The 21520-nt window shown below is 40.7% G+C and overlaps 2 protein-coding genes across 4 annotated transcripts; one reads left to right on the top strand and one right to left on the bottom strand.

The window, feature by feature from the left end:
• The first annotated feature begins 1873 nt into the window (after positions 1-1873).
• On the top strand, positions 1874-10565 carry LOC129867185 (zinc finger protein 319-like). 3 transcript variants are annotated; one of them, XM_055940414.1, is made up of 3 exons: positions 1874-2246; positions 4807-4839; positions 5067-10565. In XM_055940414.1, exon 3 carries the CDS (start codon positions 5110-5112, stop codon positions 6910-6912), a length of 1803 nt encoding a protein of 600 aa, XP_055796389.1. In that variant the 5' UTR covers positions 1874-2246; positions 4807-4839; positions 5067-5109; the 3' UTR covers positions 6913-10565. The 3 variants fall into 3 exon arrangements, with proteins under 3 accessions (XP_055796389.1, XP_055796388.1, XP_055796390.1); XM_055940415.1 differs by lacking the exon at positions 1874-2246 and adding an exon at positions 2260-4544; XM_055940413.1 differs by having other exon boundaries at positions 4807-10565.
• A 4317-nt stretch (positions 10566-14882) lies between these two features.
• On the bottom strand, positions 14883-21420 carry ccdc113 (coiled-coil domain containing 113). The gene is made up of 8 exons (XM_055940416.1): positions 21196-21420; positions 20930-21068; positions 20377-20538; positions 17268-17423; positions 16836-17072; positions 16469-16576; positions 16203-16358; positions 14883-15933 (listed from the first exon to the last, which is right to left on the bottom strand). The coding sequence occupies exons 1-8, from the start codon at positions 21324-21326 to the stop codon at positions 15856-15858; spliced, it is 1167 nt and encodes a 388-aa protein (XP_055796391.1). The 5' UTR covers positions 21327-21420; the 3' UTR covers positions 14883-15855.
• Positions 21421-21520: the final 100 nt, after the last annotated feature.

Genomic DNA, 21520 nt, shown 5'->3' with positions numbered 1-21520 from the left:
GGGACATCGGCTGCGCTGATGGACAGACTTGATCCGTGAGACACAATTGACAGAAGTACCGAAAGTAACAAATTCTAGGACCGAACCGTTTTAATGCGCTACTAGCGTCTGAAACATGCTCCTGCAGCGACATAAAACCAATGCACCTAACAAAAGAGAGGGCTATAAGATAAGAACAAAGATGTTTGGCAGATGTAATTTCTATTTATTATTACCTTTATTTAACTAGGCAAGTCAGTTAAGAGCAAATTTGTATTTACAATGACAGCCTACATGAGGTGTCAGAAGAAATTGGTGAAAGAGAACAGTGATGGGTTGGAATTGAATAGTGTATTTGTAATACGCTACATGGTTTTGTGTTCAGACCTTGTAAAAAGTGTCAAGGGTGAACTCCTCCATGGTGCCGGCCACTGCTTTCATAAGCTCTAGTAGCTGAGCCTGTCCTGTGGAGACTTCCATAGCCAGGAATGTCCTGTAGGGGAGAGCAGAATACTAGATCGTAAGACTATGATCTTGTACATGATCATGCTGTCAAATCAAGATTTTTTTTTGTTGGTGTAGACTACTGTGAAATGCTTACTGACAAGCCCCTTCCCGACAATGCAGAGTTAAAGTAACCTACATTTGCTAAATATAAAAGGAAATGGTGACAAAATAACAAGGCTATATACAAGGAGTACCAGTACTGAGTCAATGTGCAGGGGTACGAGGTAGTTGAGGTAATATTTACATGTAGGTAGGGGTTAAAGTGACTGGGCAATCAGGTGGGACTAGGCCTATTGAGTAGGGTATTGGAGGCTATTTTGTAAATGACATCGCCAAAGTCGAGGATCGGTAGGATGGTCAGTTTTTTAAAATAATTTAGCCCAAACAACTACCTCTTCCCCTACTGTATTTGCTTATTTTGCACCTTTGCACCCCATTATTTCTATTTCTACTTTGCACATTCTTCCACTGCAAATCTACCATTCCAGTGTTTTACTAGCTATATTGTATTTACTTCGCCACCATGGCCTTTTTTTGCCTTTACCTCCCTTATCTCACCTCATTGGCTCACATTGTATATATACTTATTTTTCTACTGTATTATTGACTGTATTGTTTGTTTGTTTTACTCCATGTGTAACTTTGTGTTGTTGTATGTGTCGAATTGCTTTGCTTTATCTTGGCCAGGTCGCAATTGTAAATGAGAACTTGTTCTCAACTTGCCTACCTGGTTAAATAAAGGTGAAATAAATAAATAAAATAAAATTAAAAAAATCCTCTAATAGTATTTTCTATTTCCTCTTCAGAGCTGTTACTGTAACTGACTAACATTCTAATATGTAAAAGCTTTCAATTACAAATTCATAAATAAACTTTCTTGATTTTTGTCATAAAAATAAGAAATGGGAACATTGAAGTTATAGAAGCACTGACCAATGAACGGATTGCGCAGCCTTGCGATATACTTCCGATAAAAACAAACCATTGTTGTGGTCATTTATGTCCCCCTGAAACAAAGTACCGTTCAAATTGGTTCCATATTCAGTGACGTTCTGAAAACATTTTCACAGTAAACTATATTTAATCAACAATTTATATAATGGTAGTATAATTTAAGTAGCTGCTTCTGTGGTATATTTTTATTTAAATGTGATTATCAGAACATAAGTGATTATCTGAAACAACCTCTTCATATCAGCATCCTCATGGGTTACAAAACACAGCAAGGCACCACACATTTATATACCTTTCCCTTACTTACCATCAATAACATTATTTGTGAAAATACATAACAATATTACTGTAATGCATAGCTATAAATAGATATTCCCTGAAGAAAGATAAAAGCTATTCGTTGCAGGTTCCGGGTGTATGTTGTGAGCGTGCCAATTAAACCTTGATTATTCATGTTCCCGTGCCTGGGCAGGATCTCTGAGGCTAGTCAGTTAGCTAGCTAGCGTTTTATTTTATTTTTTTAATCGCCTTTTTAAGCGGGAGGAGTATGGCCTAGCGATCACATATTGACAGGGCGTTGACATTCTGGGTAAAATAGAATATTACACATTTAGTGGGATCCTTTAGAACGACACAAAAGCTCTGATTTCTTCGGCCCTGGTGCCAAACCCGCTTCACAAGAGAGCGGGCAGATATTCGACTGACCGAGGCTGAATGCGGATATGAAAGGAGGTATTATTGGGCCTACGAATACTTTTTCTGTCAAAATCGTCAGACGCTACAAAAAACTCCGCAAAACGTTAAAGGTATGTTGCCAGCAATACTGTCCCAAATATGTTACTCATTTATTTACTGCTTCTATAGATCAGTTTAATACAATAGCTGAATATTTTCCAATCCCAACATTAAAAGCAAACGCAACGTTAGCTAGCTCGCCATACAGATGTATGCAGCTATGCTTCTGCTATATGAGACAGCGACTGCCGCCCGGCTCCGTTAACAAATGCTGGGCCGTATGCTTTTCTCTCTCGTGTGGAAAATGCAATGGCGTAACTAGCTAGGTAAATCGAGTTGTTTTTCTTCGGTTTACATTCGTGCGCAAACACCGACCAAATGGATGCTTATTGATTGCGCACGCTGTGGATGATTTGAATATGCCTGTCACCAATACTGTAATCTTGGGGAACACCGATCGTAAATCAATCCAAACCAATATGATTTACATATTCTGAAAGGAGTAACGTTAAGAGCATTACTAGGCATTAGTGCTCACCCGATAGAATGTTTTGAAAAATAGCCTGATGTACTCGGACGCACCAGTTAAAATATTGTCTGCCTCCCTATAATACATATAAATAACAACCTGGACTCAGTGGAAGACGGAATATAGTACATTTAACGTGTTTTCCTCCATTTAGTATGATATGTTACGTTTCGTATGGTATGTATTAATTTGTGGATGTCCAAGTATGATGTTACAAATTACAATTTGTAAAATATGTTACGAATTTGTAAATAGGTATGATACGTTAGCTAGGTGGCTAATTTTAACTAGGCTAGGGGTTAGGTTTTTATTTTTTTAACATTTATTTAGGCTAGGCAAGTCAGTTAAGAACGAATTCTCATTTACAATGATGGCATACTGGGGAACAGTGGGTTAACTACCTTGTTAAGGGGAAGAACGTCAGCTTGGGGTTTCAATCCAGCAACCTTTCAGTTACTGGCCCAACGCTCTAACCACTAGGCTACCTGCCGGGCTAAGGTTAGGTGAAGGGTTAACAAACATGCTAAGTAGTTGCAAAATAGCAACCCAGCTAGCAATGAGGAATCGTCCCAGAAGCGCCCTCTTCTGGGGGGGCTGGAACTGATTGCATTGACCCGGTGTCGGACTCTGTCCAAAATCAAAATGAATGACTGCCCAGAATCGGACCAAGTACTTTGGGCTATTTCAGTCTACCAACTTTGCCGGCATCTTACCAGAATCGCCCCAATCCAAGTTGAAATAAATGTATCCAAAATTACCCTGTTTAGTCATTTTAAATATTACTATTATACATTTTATACATACAAATTATACCCATCCACAAAAAAAAAAAAACTTTGTCTCGGTGGAAACACCACACATCTGGTGTGTGCCTAGCCTGCCACAGGAGTCACTACAGCGCAATGGGACAAGGACACCCCTCCACTAACTCGGGCCGACGCTGGGACAATTGTGCGTCCCCTCATGGGTCTAACGGTCACGGCCGGGAAGGGTCTCGAACCAGCATCTGTAGAAACGCAGTTTGCACTGCGATGCAGTGTCTTAGACCACTGCGCCACTCGGGAAGTTCCATCCACAAAGTTTTTAATGCTTATCAATTGCCTTGCACAAAGTATCAAAATACTACACAGGACTCTTAGAGAATTTAATTTAAATCTTAGTTGTATTTTTTTGATCACAGAAACAATGAGGAACAATAAATAAATAATGAAATGTTAATTATATATAGCAGCCTGTGTAATCATCTGCCAGGGAGCAGCCCCAATCGGCCCGAGCCCCAAGTAATACATTTGGGCCAGATAACTCTCACCGAAATCGGCCCGAGCCCCAAGTAATGTATTTGGCCAGATAACTCACACCGGAATTGGCCCAAGATCATTCCCCGCATCCTAGTAATACTGCCGAAGGCGGCCCAGACTCGGCCCCGACTCTCAGCTGTAATTGGCCCAGATCCACTGTGCTAGCTGGGTACAAAGTAGTAAGTAAAGTTGTCCGAGATGAGATTCGAACACGCCGCCTTTCGGTTGCCAGACGTTTGCGTTTTATATGCCCACCCATTCTCCCAGACCAATCATCCTCTTTTAGTTTTTGCCTGAAGTAACCTATCTTATGTAACCATACCAAACCTAACATATCATAGTAATTTGAGTGTGCCGGATTTACATTTTACTATGATATGTCTAATCTATGAGACCAGGTTGAAAATAAGGGCATGCCTTTTGATTTTGATTGTTTGGATATGGCTATCTTGTAGTGTGTTTGTGATGATGGATCATTAGTCAAGTAAGCAGGAATGAAGTAGCCCTCTACAGCTGCTAGATCGAATCCCCGAGCTGACAAGGTAAAAATCTGCCATTCTGCCCCTGAACAAGGCAGTTAACCCACTGTTCCTAGGCCGTCATTGTAAAAAATAATTTGTTCTTAACTGACTTGCCTAGTTAAATACCATAAAATAAAAAAAAGTATCCTTTTGGGCTCTGATAATTATTCTGTTGTCTAAGGGGAAGTCTCTGTGAAACTGAGATCACGCACTTCTTCTAGGATGCCATACCGCACACAGTACTAGTGAATAGTTTAATAATAATTGTTCCCTTTTTCTGCAGTCATCAGAAGAGGACTGAAGACGCATGGAGACAGTGGGTTTAATTTTTTCTAAATTTAAATGTCTTTGCAGCAGGTGTTCTTCCTCTGCATATAATTTTCAGACACCCAATCTATTGCATCCTAAAAACAAGCCCTTTTTATATGTATATATTTTTATATTTAGTGATGTTCTCCACTGAAATGTCAGACTAAATTACTGACTTTCCACCCTACCCACCCTTCCACCAATCAATGTACCTTTGATTTTTCTTCATAAAAGCCCCCACTACGATACAAAACTGAATCCCTACACGAGAGCCAGGATGAGTGAGGCGTGGCAGCAGCATGCTGTTGCTCCCCCTCCGGTGGTGCACACCATACCACCGGGGGCGGAGAACGCGTTGGGCTGCGCCGTCTATGGTATCGTCCTGCAGCCTGACCCCGCTCTGCAGCAGTCGCAGCACCAGCATGGCCAGCAGCACAGCCAGCAGCATGGGCAGCAGCAACACCCTACCCAGGTACAGCAGCCCTCTCTGCAGGTAGGGGGCGAGGGCGGTCACAAATGTGGAGCATGCGGCCACGACATCTCCCACCTGGCCAACCCACATGAGCACCAGTGTATGGTGAGCCAGGACCGCTCCTTCCAATGCACCCAGTGCATGAAGATCTTCCACCAGGCCACTGATCTGCTGGAGCACCAGTGTGTGCAGGTGGAGCAGAAGCCCTTTGTGTGTGGTGTGTGTAAGATGGGCTTCTCCCTGCTCACCTCGCTGGCACAGCACCACACCTCGCACAACAGCACCAACCCCATGAAATGCTCCATCTGTGAGAAGACCTACCGACCGGGCTCCTCTGGGAACACCACACCCTCCTCCTCTTCCACCAACCATCAGCAGCCGTCTGCTGATGGAGCCTCTTCAAGTGGGAGTGTGGCAGTGGGATCTTCTTCCTCGATTACATTTCCATCGGCCCGTGACAGGCCCTACAAGTGTTCCGTCTGTCAGAAGGGTTTCAGGCACCTGTCAGAGCTGGCCCGCCACGAGCGTGTGCACACTGGAGAGAAGCCCTTCAAGTGTGACACGTGTGACAAGAGCTTCAGCCAGTCCTCTCACCTGGCCCATCACCAGCGCACCCACAGCTCTGAGCGCCCATACAAATGTGCTGTGTGTGACAAGAGCTTCAAGCACCGCTCCCACCTGGTGCGCCACATGTACGCCCATTCTGGAGAGCACCTGTTTAAGTGCAACCTGTGTGAACTGCACTTCAAGGAGTCTTCTGAGCTGCTGCATCATCCATGCCACCCACAAGGGGCACGCCCCTTCCGCTGTGCAACCTGTGGAAAGGGCTTCAAGCGTCCATCAGACCTGCGGCAGCATGAGCGCACTCACTCTGAGGAGCGTCCCTTCCACTGTGAGGAGTGCCAGATGAGTTTCAAACAGCAGTATGCCCTGGTGCGCCACAGGCGCACGCACAAAAACCCATCTGACCGCCCCTTCAAGTGCAACCTTTGTGACAAAGGCTTCTTGCAGCCATCCCATCTGCTGTACCACCAGCACGTCCACGGCATGGAGAACCTGTTCAAGTGCGCATCCTGCCAGAAGGAATTCAGTCAGTCAGGAGAGCTGCTGCGCCACAAATGCGGTGAGTCGTCCTCTTCATCTAGGGAGACAGACAAGCCTTACAAATGTGACGTGTGCGGCAAGGGATACAAAAAGAGTTCAACACTGCAGCGACATCAGAACTCGCACTGTCAAGAGAAGCCCCTAAAGTGCTCCCTATGTGACCGCCGCTTCCTGTCATCCTCAGAGTTTGTGCAGCACCGCTGCGACCCGTCCCGAGAGAAGCCCCTAAAGTGTCCCGAATGCGAGAAGCGCTTCAAGTACTCGTCTGACCTGAATAGGCACAAGCGTGTCCACACCGGGGAGAAGCCCTACAAGTGTGCTAGCTGTGATAAAGGCTTCAAGCAACGGGAGCACCTGGCCAAGCATCAGAGTGTGCATTCCAGAGATGCCCAGTTCAAGTGTGTTTGGTGTGGAGAGCGCTTTGGAGACCTGGGAGCTTTGCAGGAGCACACAGTCCAGCACACAGCTGAAGGAGGGGGTTACCCTGTGCCACCTTGCATATAGTCACGCCCCTCCGCTCTGTACAAGTTCATAGCAAACGTCCCTGTCTACCATTAATTTGCAGCACCCAGCTTAACACACTTGAACTGGGCATCTCTGGAGTGCACACTCTGGTGCTTTCCAGAGATACCCAGTTCAAATGCTTTGGAGACCTGGGAGCCCTGCAGGAGCACACAGTCCAGCACACATCTAAAGGGAAGGATTACCCGATGGTAGGTTACTCTGTGCCACTTCTTATCCAGTCCATAGCAAATGTCCCTGCCTACTCTTAATTTGCCCCCAGCATATACAATCCATACCCTCACTTCCCATCTGAAAACTGATACCAGTCCACTTCCCCACCATAAGAAACCAATACAATTTATAATTGTAAAAAAAATAGAAGTCACTGCCAAGTGTCACTGCTTTAGGGCTACTGTCTGAAGGACAGAGGAGACACCAACAAGGATATTTCTTTCACTTCAAACTCTAGGGTGGATGTTCTAGCCCAGGTCATTTACTCTATCTATCCTTACCTTCTTGAATCAACTTCCCTGCAAGTGGGGAACAAAATAAATGTAAATCACCACATTAGCCTACATTTCTGTCTATGAAAAGCTTTGCATTTGTACATAAATTACCTTGTAGATTAAAAAGAAAAAAGGTGATGTGGACCAGTTCCCCTTGTGATGACCTGCTTGACTGGTGTGTTGCAACATGACCCAGAACTATTCTCTTGTCAACAGTGGTTGTCACTCTAGAATGCATCTACAGAGATCCTGCATGCATTAATGTTCCATTCTCTTACCCAGGATACTCAAGACTTTTATGATTGCTAAGTTTCAGCAGCTACTACAGTCTACTGATGGCCTCTTGCTTTTTTATTTTGGAATCAATGACGCTGTATCAACTCAGATATAAAATGTTTTGTTTGGTGGGTGGAGGGTTGAAATTATTGTGTATTGGTTACTTTTCCACAACCTAATCACTGTAGTAGCAGTGTATGCATATCAGGAAATGGAACCGGTTCAGGGAACAGAAGACCAGAAATATCACCAAAAAAATGAGGATCAGAACCGGGAACGGAAGTGATCTATACTTTTCCGGAACAGAACCGTTATTTTAAAAGCATGGGAACCGGGTAATAATGTTATTTTATGTTCCAGGTATTTTTTTACAGTCCCACAATGCGCCTATGCAAAGCCCTCACTCTGTCACTCAGAAAATCTTTGCGTGTGTGTGTAGTTTACCTGTCCCTCCCCCTCCGAAGCACTGTATCCTACTGACGTTACATGCGGGATTCAGAAATTTAGATTTTTTTTTTTATTAGAGAAGAATGGATTTACTTTATCAATGCTGGTTAACTATAGTATCCTTATCATGTTTCACATTGGATTTATTAACTACAAAAAGATAAGATGTGTTTTTATTTTAATTCTGATGCCGCTCTGCACACACAAGTTTGTTAGCTAGCTCTCGTCCAACTTTCAGCCAAGTCTTTTCAAGTTCAAAGACATTCAAAATTCCTTCATATAAGCCGCTCCTCGTAGGTATAATTCTGTGGGCCTAGTTCAGATAATGCATGTCATCACAAGATGCCCAGCGCTTCAAGCCTCCTCCACCCTCTCTCGATCTTTTCCCACCTGGAAAATTTCAATCGCATCTCGCGCTCTACACTTGTTTACACATGCAGTAGATGTCAGACAACTATTGCTTGCCCGTGCCATAGCAAGCTGCTCCATCCTCACTGATTGGGGAAGTAATTTAATGTTGAGCTAAATGTAGAGGTTTAAAAAGGAATGATATAAATCATTACTTTCTTGGGTTCAAACCGGTTCAGAACATTCATTTTGCTAATGGAAACAGTGCAACATAATGAAAAAAATAATGGTTCTGTTCTTCAGAACAAAACAATTGGAAAATAATTTTGGTTCCAACCCCTGACGCATATACAATAAAATCATACACCTCTGCTTTAGTATTTTTTTTATTTTATGTACACGAATCAACTCCAACTAGAAGTGGTTTATTTTTAAAATTGTTTTTGTGCTATTGTGAAATATTACAAAAGTTTGTGACTGTATGTGGACTCATTGTGGCAACTATAGTTTGTACCAAAACACCATTGTACTGCAGCAAATCCCAAAGGTGTGGAGATTAACCAGCTGAAGTATCAAGACATCTCACTGGTATATAGAAATATATATTTCACACTAATATACAGTTCATATTCCTACAGAGATCAGTGAAGAGTATCTGTGCTGAAAATGTCTAAAACCTGATCAAGCTTCCTCTTACGGCGTGTATGTAGTACAATATGTATGCGAGTATGTTTAACAGTTCGGTTACAGAAGTTGCATAACTGTCTTATTTCTAAAACTGCATTGGCTGTTTTGTATGTTACAACTTTTTATCATATGAGGACTTTAAATGTTTTTCATCTTTTGAAGTTATAGTTATGATAGTGGTGGTATGTTGCAAGTTTCCAAGGAGAACATTCTGTCTCTAAGCCCTACAAGGATTCTGACCCCTGGTGCTCCTTTGTGTTTATTCGATGAATGATTGTTGAATCATGTCTGTGAAAATGGAATCCTGGCTGTGAAGTGAATTGTATAAAACATACATCTGGTGTAGAATTTTGTCAGGTCTGTATAGTTTTCGTTAACCCCAGTTATGTCAAACTTATCTGCAGTATATTTGTGCAGATCATTTTAACTTCTGGATTTTATAGCCTTATTTTTTTATAGCATCCTTACCAAAATGGGCTGCTTAAGCTTGATTGCAAAAGTTATGGATTGAACCTCTTTATAGTCTGTAAGTGGTAAGACAACTAATAAGGCAAAAATCTGTGTCAACTTTGAGGGCAAATCAATGTGGCGCAAAGTGTTTTTGTGTGTGGGGGGGTCTTTTTTTCAAAGGAAGTATTTCAAGGGGATGTATTTGGTTGTGGTTTGAGTGCAGTATTGAAAAACTATTTTATGATAAGGTAATGCTAACTTTGAGGAAGGCTCTTTTTTAAAATCAGTTTCAGTAGACTGTTCAACTGGGGTCAGGGTTATTTAGAAACCCATTCTACTCCAGAACTGACTGCCTCAATGTTGTTGCTCTGTTTCTTGTACTGTGCTGTGTTTTTTTTGTTTTCTCCATCGTCACCTGAGGTGGGCTAACAGTTTGTCATTTGTCTGTCGTCGTTCGTCTTTCATCTGGCATTAAGACAACATCAAAAAGCAGTTGTGAATTGAATTAAAAAGAAAAGTACTGTATATGTTTAGTTTATATACATTTTTTTTTTAAATATTATTTTAAAATCTATATGAATATTTCCATTCTTGGGAGGAGGTAACAGGGCCTTTTAGGATGTAATGGGGGAGATGTTTGATTGATGGAAGGGTCATTAGGACTGTGATTGACATGACTTTTGATCTGGTGTAGTGCATAACGGTTAGCCCCTGCCTATTGACCCTGCTTTCTCTGTTCTGTGCATGCCTGCTGTGTTAGTTCCTGTAATCTGTCCTAGGTATTAGTGCTTCAGATGGCACTTATTCCACATAGCTTTTTTCAAATTGTTATGTGAAGAAATTATTGTGACAACGTACATTATGTGTACATTCATGCTAAAATATCTGTATGTAGCATTCAATACACACAGCACTAACAAATAAACTTTTTATAAAGGGGGGGGGTGTCATGTATGTTTAATTGCAGAGGGGACTGGCATGTATTCTTTCAGGATTTTTAAGTATGTAGATTAGGTAGTTAAACAATATGACAAGATGTGTACATTCACTAAAATAACATTTTCTAATTTGTAATAGGGTGTGTAATGCTTGCTTAAATACAGACTATAACATGTTCTTTATGCCACCCAGAATAAATACACTGCACTTACTTGATAATGTAATGTACAAATATAACACTCATGTAGTTAATTGTAATGTCTGTTAACCTAGAACCAAAATCTTGCATAATTTGGTCAGATGCCATTTTTTTACATAGTCTGTCAATAGTAGAGTGGTTACGTTGCAAAATGTTACTCAAGCGTTCACTAAAAGCAGCAAATTTGGTACAGCTGTAGATGTGTATACCCTGAAAATGTTTAGATATGGAGCCACTGCAGATATGGTCCCTGGGGGTGTGTAGCAGCCATTTTTCAAAATGGCCTCTGACTGTAATACTCAATATACAATTTATATAGAGGACTGCTTTGTGGTAAAGGCACCAAATTAGTCAGAGCTGAAAAGATTTAGATATAGAGCCACCCCAGATTTGGGCCATCTCACAACATGGCTGCCGACTAACTGTTTTACAGTTCAGAAGGACTATTTTGAGAAATGCAGTTGGCAGAGAAGTAGATTTACGAAGCCTGAAAATATTTTGATGCGGAGCCACCACAGATTTGGCCCCTGGGAGCTGTGGCAGCCATCTTTGAAAATGACTGCCTAGCAGTACCAATATTTTACAATGACTATTTTAAGAGAAAGGCTCCAAATTTTAAGACTTAGGCTTAGATATGGAGCCACTACAGATTTGGCCCCTGGGGCTGTGATGGTATCTTACAAAATGGCCACTATCGGTAATACTTTACAGTTTTGAAGGCTTTTTTGTTAGAGAAACAGAACAAATTTAGTACAGAGATGAATGTATGTACAATGAAAAGTTCAGGCAGCATTCTTAAATGCATTTGACCCCAATTAGGCAAGATGTTGTACTCTATGTTATAGTTTAGAGATTCTTGTGTACATCTCCCAATGTTTTGGTAACATACCTGCTATTGGTTCATATATGGCATTGGTTGATGTACATTGTACAGCATACAATTGAATACAAGCTGTCTGGTCGGGTCCAAAGCCACAAGATTTTGTTTAGTAGACAATAGTAAGTTAGCTGCTTAGTTACAGTGCTTTTGATTCTGTGCTCATCTCTTTTGATATTCTGTTTTGCTCCACTGATCCAATAATACAGTGTATTCGGGAAAGTATTCAGGCCCCTTGACTTTTTCCACATTTTGTTTCGTTACAGCCTTTTTCTAAAATTGATTAAATCGTTTTTTCCCCCTCGTCAATCTACACACAATACCCCATAATGACAAAGCAAAAACAGGTTTTTAGAAACTTTGGTTTTCCTTCTGGAAGGTTCTCCCATCTCCACAGAGGAACTCTGGAGCTCTGTCAGAGTGACCATTGAGTTCTTGGTCACCTCCCTGACCAAGGCCCTTCTCCCCCGATTCCTCAGCTCTAAGAAGAGTCTTGGTGGTTCCAAACTTCTTCCATTCAAGAATGATGAAGGCCACTATTTTCTTCGACTTTCAATGCTGCAGAAATGTTTTGGTGTCCTTCCCCAGATCTGTGCCTCAACACAATCCTGTCTCTGAGCTCTATGGACAATTCCTTCAACCTCATGGCTTGGTTTTTGCTCTGATGTCCACTGTCAACTGTGTAACCTTATATAGTCCAGATTGTAATTTTTATTAGGATCCCCATTAGCTGACGCTGTGACGCTAGCTAATCTTCCTGGGGTCCAACACCAATTAACAAGACACTACAAACAACCACAAATCAAGATTTCACAAACATTCAACAAGTAGACAATACAATTAAAATACCTGACATTTAACATTCAGTTGATGCTTTCTATTTCTGTGTGCCTTTTCAAATCATGTCCAATCAATTGAATTTACTAAAGGTGGAGTCCAATCAAGTTTTAGAAACATCTTAAGGATGATCAATGGAAACAGGATGCGCCTGAGCTCAATTTCAAGTCTCATAGGAAAGGGTCTGAATACTTATGTAAATATAAGGTATTACTGTTTTTTAAATATTTTTTATATAAATTAGCAAACATTTCTAAAAACCTGTTTTCATTTTGTCATTATGGGGTATTGTGTGTAGATTGATGAGGGGGAAAAAATAATTTAATACATTTTAGAATAAGGCTGTAACGTAACAAAATGTGGAAAAAGTCAAGGGGTGTGAATACTTTCCGAATGCACTGTAATTATCTTAAAATATAGCTGCAAGCAGAAATTATTGGGGTTCACAGGATAACAAAGGACACAAGACCAGTTGGATAACAAAGCAAGCACTATCATGTAGGAACTATCTTCCTTTATGTGCAATCATGAGTCTAAATAAAAAATGTGCTAATATGCATCTACTTGTATAGTTTAGCCATCTTTGAATGCATCAACATTATTTTTTCAAACTCTTCAGGAAACATTGTGATGAGACCAAATTTAGAGTGAATCAGACTTATTCCATGACAAGATTATTTTAAGCAATAGTGTTACATTGTAAAAAAAAAAAAACTGAATTGTTAATATACTGAACAAAAATATAAACGCAACATGTAAAGTGTTGGTCCCATGTTTCATGAGATTAAATAAAAGATCCCTGAATTTTTCCATACGCACAAAAAGCTTATTTTTGTGCACAAATTTGTTTAGTTAGTGAGCATTTGGCCTTTGACAAGATAATCCACCTGACAGGTGTGGCATATCAAGAAGATGATTAAATAGCATGATCATTACACCGGTGCACCTTGTGCAGGGGACACTAAAATGTGCAGTTTTGTCACACAGCACAATGCCACAGATGTCTCAGGTTTTGAGGGAGCATGCAATTTACATGCTGACTGCAGGAATGTCCACCAGAGCTGTTGCCAGAGCATTGAATGTTAAATTCTCTACCATAAACTAACTCCAACATTGTTTTAGAGAAGTTGACAGTAAGTCCAACCGTCCTCACAACCGCAGACCACTTGTAACCATGCCAGCCAAGGACCTCCACATCCGGTTTCTTCACCTGTGGGATTGTCTGAGACCAGCCACCTGGACAGCTGATGAAACTGAGGAGCATTTCTATCTGTAATAAAGCCCTTTTGTGGGGAAAAACTAATTCTGATTGGCAGGGCCTGGTTCCCCATTAGGTGTGCCTATACCCTCCAAGGCCCACTCAATCCCCCTGCCCGGTCATGTGAAGTCCATAGATTAGGGCCTAATGAATTAATTTCAATTGACTGATTTTCTTATATGAACTGTAACTCAGTAAAATAGTTGAAATTGTTACATGTTGCGTTTTTATATTTTTGTTCAGGATAGTTTCCTTATTTTTTAAGATATCAATGCCAAACGTAACATGGTTCATCATGGTAATGTTTCTGATGACCCTAAAATAAAGTTTCACGTTAATAGGCCATTGTGAAGTGGATGTACAAAGGATTGAAAAGAACACGTAAAATCTGATTTCTGGATTCATCAATAACTCAGCCATATCTTATTAACCAATCCCTTAGCTTTTCTCAAATTAAGTAAAGAGATGTACCATGGGCCTACGAATTTGGTGTTATTTGGACATAGTTCATGAGAAGAAGATTTCTAACATTTCCAAGATGGAGGAAAATCTATCCTGATGGGTTCTTGAGCCACATTTGTTCAGCATGAGGAAAGATGCCTACATCCAAAGTTTAGGCCAATTGGTGCCATTCATTTTGACCAAGTTACTTATTGCCTCTAGTTGCTCTGTGCCAAATTAGAAAAAAAGTTACCATTCTATGTATGACTTATGTGACCAAGTCAAGTAATGTTTTAAAATCTAAGAATAACAATAGGTTTCACAACTTTGCTGTGAACCCCTAATGATGGTTTTGGAGGTCTCTCAGATCATCAATCGCCACCAAAAGTCCATGGTATACTAAACTGTTGCATAGCCTTTACTTTGATGAAATAGCAGAAAAGTATATTAAACTGCAAGTAGAAAAACTAGTGTCATACTTTTGTTCATGAAACAGAGTTTTAAAAGTAAAAGATTATGTGTGCCAGCTAAAGCTCTTGTCTGACTGAGAAAATTGTCCACAACAATTGTGAACTATTCCAACTTAATGGCTGGGATATTTCCCAGGTACAACTTTTTTTTGGCCCCTCCCAAGTTTTCTGAGCAAAAAAAAAGAATGTTGTATTTTTATTGTTGGACATAAAAGACTGTAAAAACACCAGCAAATTAGCTCAGAGTGATTTTAATTTTTGAAATCTGTTCCATAGTATTCCCACACATAATAGAGAGATGTATGTGATCATATACAAATGTAAGCAAGATTTGAAATTATAGTTATATATGTTTGGTCTTCTTGCGGTCAATTTGCAAATTATTTGTAATTATGTTCCAGCCCCTTGACCATCCGCTCAATAAAAAATTATTTGCAGCTTAATCTAGTTGATCCCTGTATTATACTGTGTGTAACTGTTAAACATTTTATGTTTCAGGAGATCCAGGCCAAGAAGTATAGGCCATTACTTTTAAGTCAAATAAGTATAGGCCATGACATTTTGTAGATTATTTGTTTGCAAAATAGTGATACAGTCTGGGGACATTTAGTAAGATAGCTGCCAGGGCCAAATCTGCAGTGGCGCCATATCTAAATTGTTTAAGGGTATCTAAGGCTACCATAGTGTTACCATCGGCAACCATTTTGTAAGATGGCCGCCACAGCCCCCAGGGGCCAAATCTGGTGGCTCCATATCTAGATCTTTTCAGGGACCATAATTCTAGGATCTATGACAAGGTTGGTGCCTTTACCTCAAAGCAGTCCTTCTGAATTGTAAAATGTTGTTAGTTGGGGGCCATTTAAAAGAATGGCTGCCACAACCCCCAGAGGTCAAATCTGGGGTGGCTCCATATTGAAATCTTTTCAGGGTACATATTTTGTGTTTTTATCAAAAAATGAACGATTTATCAGCTTAACCACCCTATTACAAGCGATAAGTTCAATTGTGACTTAAGGCATGATTGTTCAACCATTCTACAAATGTTCCATATACTGCAAGTTAAAAACAGCTAAAACACATGAGTTACTTTATAAGGGCATATCTCCGCTAGTTTACAAAAGAGACTGATGGATTTTTGACAATTTTTTGACTGCTTTGGATGATTGAATATTTGCAGAGAATAGATTTATTAGGAAGCATGTGCGGGTTCACCGGGCTGTGACTGGTCCTACTCCTGCAGCTTCCTTCAGCTTGTTCCAGGTCTTGGTATGTGTCTTCAGAGCCATCTGTATGGATGGCATGGAAATCAGGAACTTTGGTTCTATAATGATAATTTCAGAACTGCATGTCCCTTACCCAACTTGATAACATTACTTAAAAAGGGTACCTATGTAGGTAAGGACTTCATAACATTTACAAATTCATAAGCAGAACAGAAGCCAAAATGAAAATACAACATGAAACTATTATTATCAATGTGTTATGAAATATGTACTTACCTTCTGTAGGTACCCTTCGTAAGTAAAGTTATAACTAACCTACAACTGACTCTCACCTCAGAAATCTCAACTTTTCGCTCCCAGGCTCGGACACTCTGCTCGAGCTGGCTATGGGAGGCCTTAGCTGTGATGTATTGCAGCACGTGGGGAACACGGAAATCTGCCAGCTGGCCTCGCAGCTTCCTGTTAAGAGTCTCAGCCTTGGCTCGCTCCTGCCCAAGAAGGACACAGAGAGGGGGATATTTATTAGCCTACCCACCAGCAGTGTTGCAAACATAGCTGAATAGTTGGCTACAACTAAACAGGTGAATGTTAAATTGACCTCTTCTGCCTGCAGTGTCTCCTCCTCGATCTTCACCAGCATCTCCTTACGGGAGGTGATGTCACTACTAAGCAGCTTTGACTCACATGTCATGCTCTGCAGCTTCTTCTACAATGGGAAAAACAACACATTTCCTTATCAAAGTCCCAAACCCCCACGTACGTACTAACACAACAAAGGTCAAGTACCTTAGTTGGACCTGGGTGATGAAAATAAGCCTTGAGTTTTATCAGTTTATCTCAAGGGATCTACCTCTCAAGTTCAGATTCCCCAACCAGGAATATATAATTCCGCTCTCCTGAACCTGATCACACCCCTGCACAAGAAAAGAGATGTACATACAATAGTGTTTGAATAGGAATCAAACCTTGTAGGAGTTGAGAACCTGTAGGGTGTTTCCTGCCAGGAGTTTTAGGCGCAGAAGGTCCTGGTTTCTTTCATCAATGCGTTCGAGATACTGGCTGTTCTCGATCTTCAGCTGCTGGAAATCCACCTCGTGCAGGGCTTCACCCATTTCCTCTTTCTGTCGTAGCTGTAACTGCAACTTCCTCTTCTGCACATGGAGAGCTGCATTCTTCAACCGCAACTTCTCAACCAGTGTGTCCTGTAGGATGAAGTAAAGGTAGCAGCAGGATGAGATGAACAGGTGATGAGGTCAGAGAAACAGGGCAGCAGTCGGTAACAGTGAATGCTGATATTGAAGCTTGCATTACTTCCAAGATGTGTAATTCAAGTGAGGAACCAAATGTGATTTAAGAACTCTGACCTGACCACCCTGCCTGACATGCAGCTTGCTTACCTTTGCTCTCATCCTGTCCTCAAAATATCGAATGACCTTCTCTGCTCCCATCATGACACCTCTCTTCTCCCTCAACACCTTAGCGACATCACGTTCAAACTCATAACTTGCTTTCTTGACCTCCACAAGTCGAATATCTGCTTCCTCCAGAGTTGCCTAATATGGGGAAGGGCCCAGAAATTATTGGTTATCAAGCTTTTGATACAATATACAGTACCAGTCAAAGGTTTGGACACACCTACTCATTCAAGGGTTTTTCTTTATTTTTACTATTTTCAACATTGTAGAATAATAGTGAAGACATCAAAACTATATATATAAAAAAAAATGGAATCATGTTGTAACCAAAAAAGTGTTAAACAAACCAAAATATAATTTATGTTGAAGATTCTTCAAAGTAGCCACCTTTTGCCTTGACGACAGCGTTGCACACTCTTGGCATTCTCTCAACCAGCTTCACTGGGAGTGCTTTTCCAACAGTCTTGAAGGAGTTCCCACATATGCTGAGCATTTGTTGGCAGCTTTTCACTCTGCGGTCCAACTCATCCCAAACCATCTCAATTCGGTTGAGGTCGGGTGATTGTGGATGCCAGGTCATCTTATGCAGCACTCCATCACTTTCCTTCTTGGTCAAATAGCCCTTACACATCCTGGAGGTGTGTTGGGTCATTGTTCTGTTGAAAAATAAATTATAGTCACACTAAGCGCAAACCAGATGGGATGGTGTATCGCGGCAGAATGCTGTGGTAGCCATGCTGGTTAAGTGTGCCTTGAATTCTAAATAAATCACTGACAGTCACCAGCAAAGCACCATCACACCACCTCCTCCATGCTTCACGGTGGGAACCACACATGCAGAGATCATGCGCTCACCTACTCTGCGTTTCACAAAGACACGCCGGTTGAAACCAAAATTCTCAAATTTGGACTCATCAGACCAAAGGACAGATTTCCACCGGTCTAATGTCCATTGCTCATGTTTCTTGGCCCAAGCAAGTCTCTTTGCTGCAATTTCTGAGGCTGGTAACTCAAAGGAACTTCTGCAGCAGAGGTAACTCTGAGTCTTGATGGTTTTTGAGACTGCACTTGAAGAAACTTTGATGGAAATGTTATACATGTGCTTTTCTTATAACCAATTTCTGTGTTCATGCAAGTGAGTGATTGAACAAGTCCTCATTTATCAGTATCTGCAATTTTCCAGTACGCCCAGACCTTGTTTTGAGAACGAAAGATATCTCAGTTTCAAGGTCTCAGCTTAGAGAGAAGAAGCCTCGTGAAGTATTGGTCTGTCACATGTTATGAACCAGTATTGGTTGGTCACATGCATGAAAAACGGTAATGATGAATTAATTATGCAAATAAATAAATCATGCAAATATAACTTGTCTGTATATAGCTGTATATAAGACAACTGCTGGGACTGCCGCAGCAGAGCTCCTAACAGACATTCACTATGGCGCATCGGGTTTGTTGGAACCTCTCCAGCGCTCTGATAATAAACAATGATTCATTTAAGATTGACTTTGAGTACCTACAAGTCCGACACTATTTCTTAAGGGACATAAAAGTGACTGACCCTCGAGCACCTCCAAAATTAATCCAAATATTCACTAACGCAACTTGGGGAGTAACAAAAAAACGATTTCAAATCTCTACTTGGGAATTCAATTCTCAAAGAAACTTTCTACAAACGATATTAAAAAGAAATGGGAGGAGGAACTTAACATTGAAATAACTGATGAAACATGGTTGAACATATTAGAGACTCAACAAAGCTCCACCAACTCAAGATCATGGAGAGAATTCTGTTGGAAGAATGTTATATGTTTCTTCATAACACCTAAACTGAAATCGAAACAGACTGGCTCACCACACCCTTGTTGGAGAGAATGCGGTCTATTGAGGGCAGACCACTCTCATATCTTTTGGTCCTGCCCCGCAATCGAAACTTACTGGGGAGAAATAAGATTTAACATTGGAAAAATAATGGGATTTGACATAGAACAAACATTAATTTCTTTGTACTTGGGTGAAATACCTGATAACTTACACAATAGAGAAAAGTACCTCTTGAAGGTCCTACTGGCAGCCAGTAAAAAGGCTATCACTAGGAAATGGCTACAAAAAGACCCTCCCACAGTGACACAATGGATAGACATTGTAGAAGAAATATACCACATGGAGCGTATGACCTTTGCTTTAAGAACTCAACAGGAGAGAGGTCAGGAATACTAGGAAAAATGGGTTTCGTACTTGGAAAAGGTCTAATTCAAAGATGCCAATGTAACTAATATGATGATATGATGATGAAGGTATGAAGTGCACTGTAACTGCCAGATCTTTTTTGTTCTTTTATTTTACTTTATTTGTACTTTCTTTGTGTTCTTACAATAAAAACAAAGTATTTTTTTTTTTAAAAAATTTTTAAGATCGACTGAGTGTCCCTGTGTAAGAATTTCCACAACAAAACTTTCAAAGTTCTTGAAATTTTCCGGATTGACTGACCTTCATGTCTTAAAGTAATGATGGACTGTCGTTTCTCTTTGCTTATTTGAGCTGTTCTTGCCATAATATAGACTAGGTATTTTACCAAATAAGGCTATCTTCTGTATACCCCTACCTTGACACAACTGATTGGCTCAAATGCATAAAGAAGGAAAGAAATTCCACAAATTAACAAGGCACACCTGTTAATTGAAATGCATTCCAGGTGACTATCTCACAAAGCTGGTTGAGAGAATGCCAAGAGTGTGCAAAGCTGTCATCAAGGCAAAAGGTGGCTACTTTGAAGAATCTCAAATATTAAATATATTTTGATTTGTTTAAAAAAAATGGGTTACTACATGATTCCATATGTGTTATTTTATAGTTTGATTTCTTCACTGTTATTCTACAATGTAGAAAATAGTAAAAATAAAGACAAATCCTGGAATGAGTAGGTGTGTCTAAACTTTTGACTGGTACTGTAATAATGCCAGAAATCTGAATGGGTTTCAGTGCATCTTAAATAGACCACAACTAAACCAAATCACAGATTCCTCTGCAGGTTGCACAGATCCAGAATAGTCTTTCTCTATCCGTTCTCTCTCTGTTTGTATATTGTGTTTACCTTATAGTTGTGGAGCACTCTCTCTGAGCTCTCATTCAGTTTCTCCAGGTCCTCCTTGGTTTCATCTAACTCTCTCTGTGCCACGTCACACTTTTGCTCCAATGTCAGACGTTGTAACTGCTCCAGAGCCGTTGTCCGTGTTTTCATCTTTCTCCCACGGCCCTAAAGCCACAGAAATACAAGCAATCAAACATGCAGTAAAACCCCTTATTTTCGATGGTAATAACACACACACTTTGTGTTTTCCACCCAAGCCTTAGCCAACCATATAATAATACAGAGAAGGCTTAGGGCTATACATCCCCAGCTCTGCTATCCTGAAATTGAGAAAGTTAACAGGACTCATACTTGGAACTAATAACCGGCCAACACGAGGATGGATATGTGTTGTCAAACTTGCACAGTAGAAGGCTTATACCTACGAGGTTATAGTGGACGACGAGACTATAGTGCATGAGTTAATCACAAGAGGTCAAAGAACATATAGGGTAGGGAAATCAATTTCATTCAACACATTAAGTTTGTGGAAGTTGTGCAAGATGCTTTCTCATACCCCTCCAATCTCCAACTGTGATGCTGCAGCTGCTCCCAGGGAATCTGATAACGGCTGAGGAACCAAGTCCCTGGGGTCCAAGCGGCTTATATACCGCTCATACATATCAGTTTCTGCCCGTAGCACCGCATTGGAGCGTCTGGAAAAAGAGGCAGTGAGGGACAAGGCTGTGCTAGGCCTTTTGTTTTTTTGCTATTACTCTATGTAGCAAATCTGTGAGTTAAGACAAGAGTTAAAAGTGTTGAAACTGAAAAATATTTTTATACCTGAGTTCTTTGACGAGTTCAACGAGATGTCGCTTATCTGCTTCAGAAACATCTTGAACCGTCTCTGCCATGGTTGCTAAGGTAAACAAACTGGTGGGGAGGCGGTTTCTGCGTCTGCGCAGACCAGCCATGGACGGATAGAGTTCTAAATTACGTGACTAGCACACGTAAAATCTGATCATTTATAAAAGGAAATTGTTGCGAATTTTAGAAAATTCGCATAAAAATCTGTGCCAATTGGATGGAAACCAATTATATAAATATAATATATATAGTAGCTAGGTTTCCATCCAATCCGCGATCGATTTTCATGCAAATATTCCCA

Source organism: Salvelinus fontinalis, chromosome 12, assembly GCF_029448725.1.
Source record: "Salvelinus fontinalis isolate EN_2023a chromosome 12, ASM2944872v1, whole genome shotgun sequence".
In the NCBI taxonomy this organism is placed as follows: domain Eukaryota; kingdom Metazoa; phylum Chordata; class Actinopteri; order Salmoniformes; family Salmonidae; genus Salvelinus; species Salvelinus fontinalis.
Note: the sequence above shows the minus strand (reverse complement) of the source record. Positions and strands in the feature narration are given on the sequence as shown.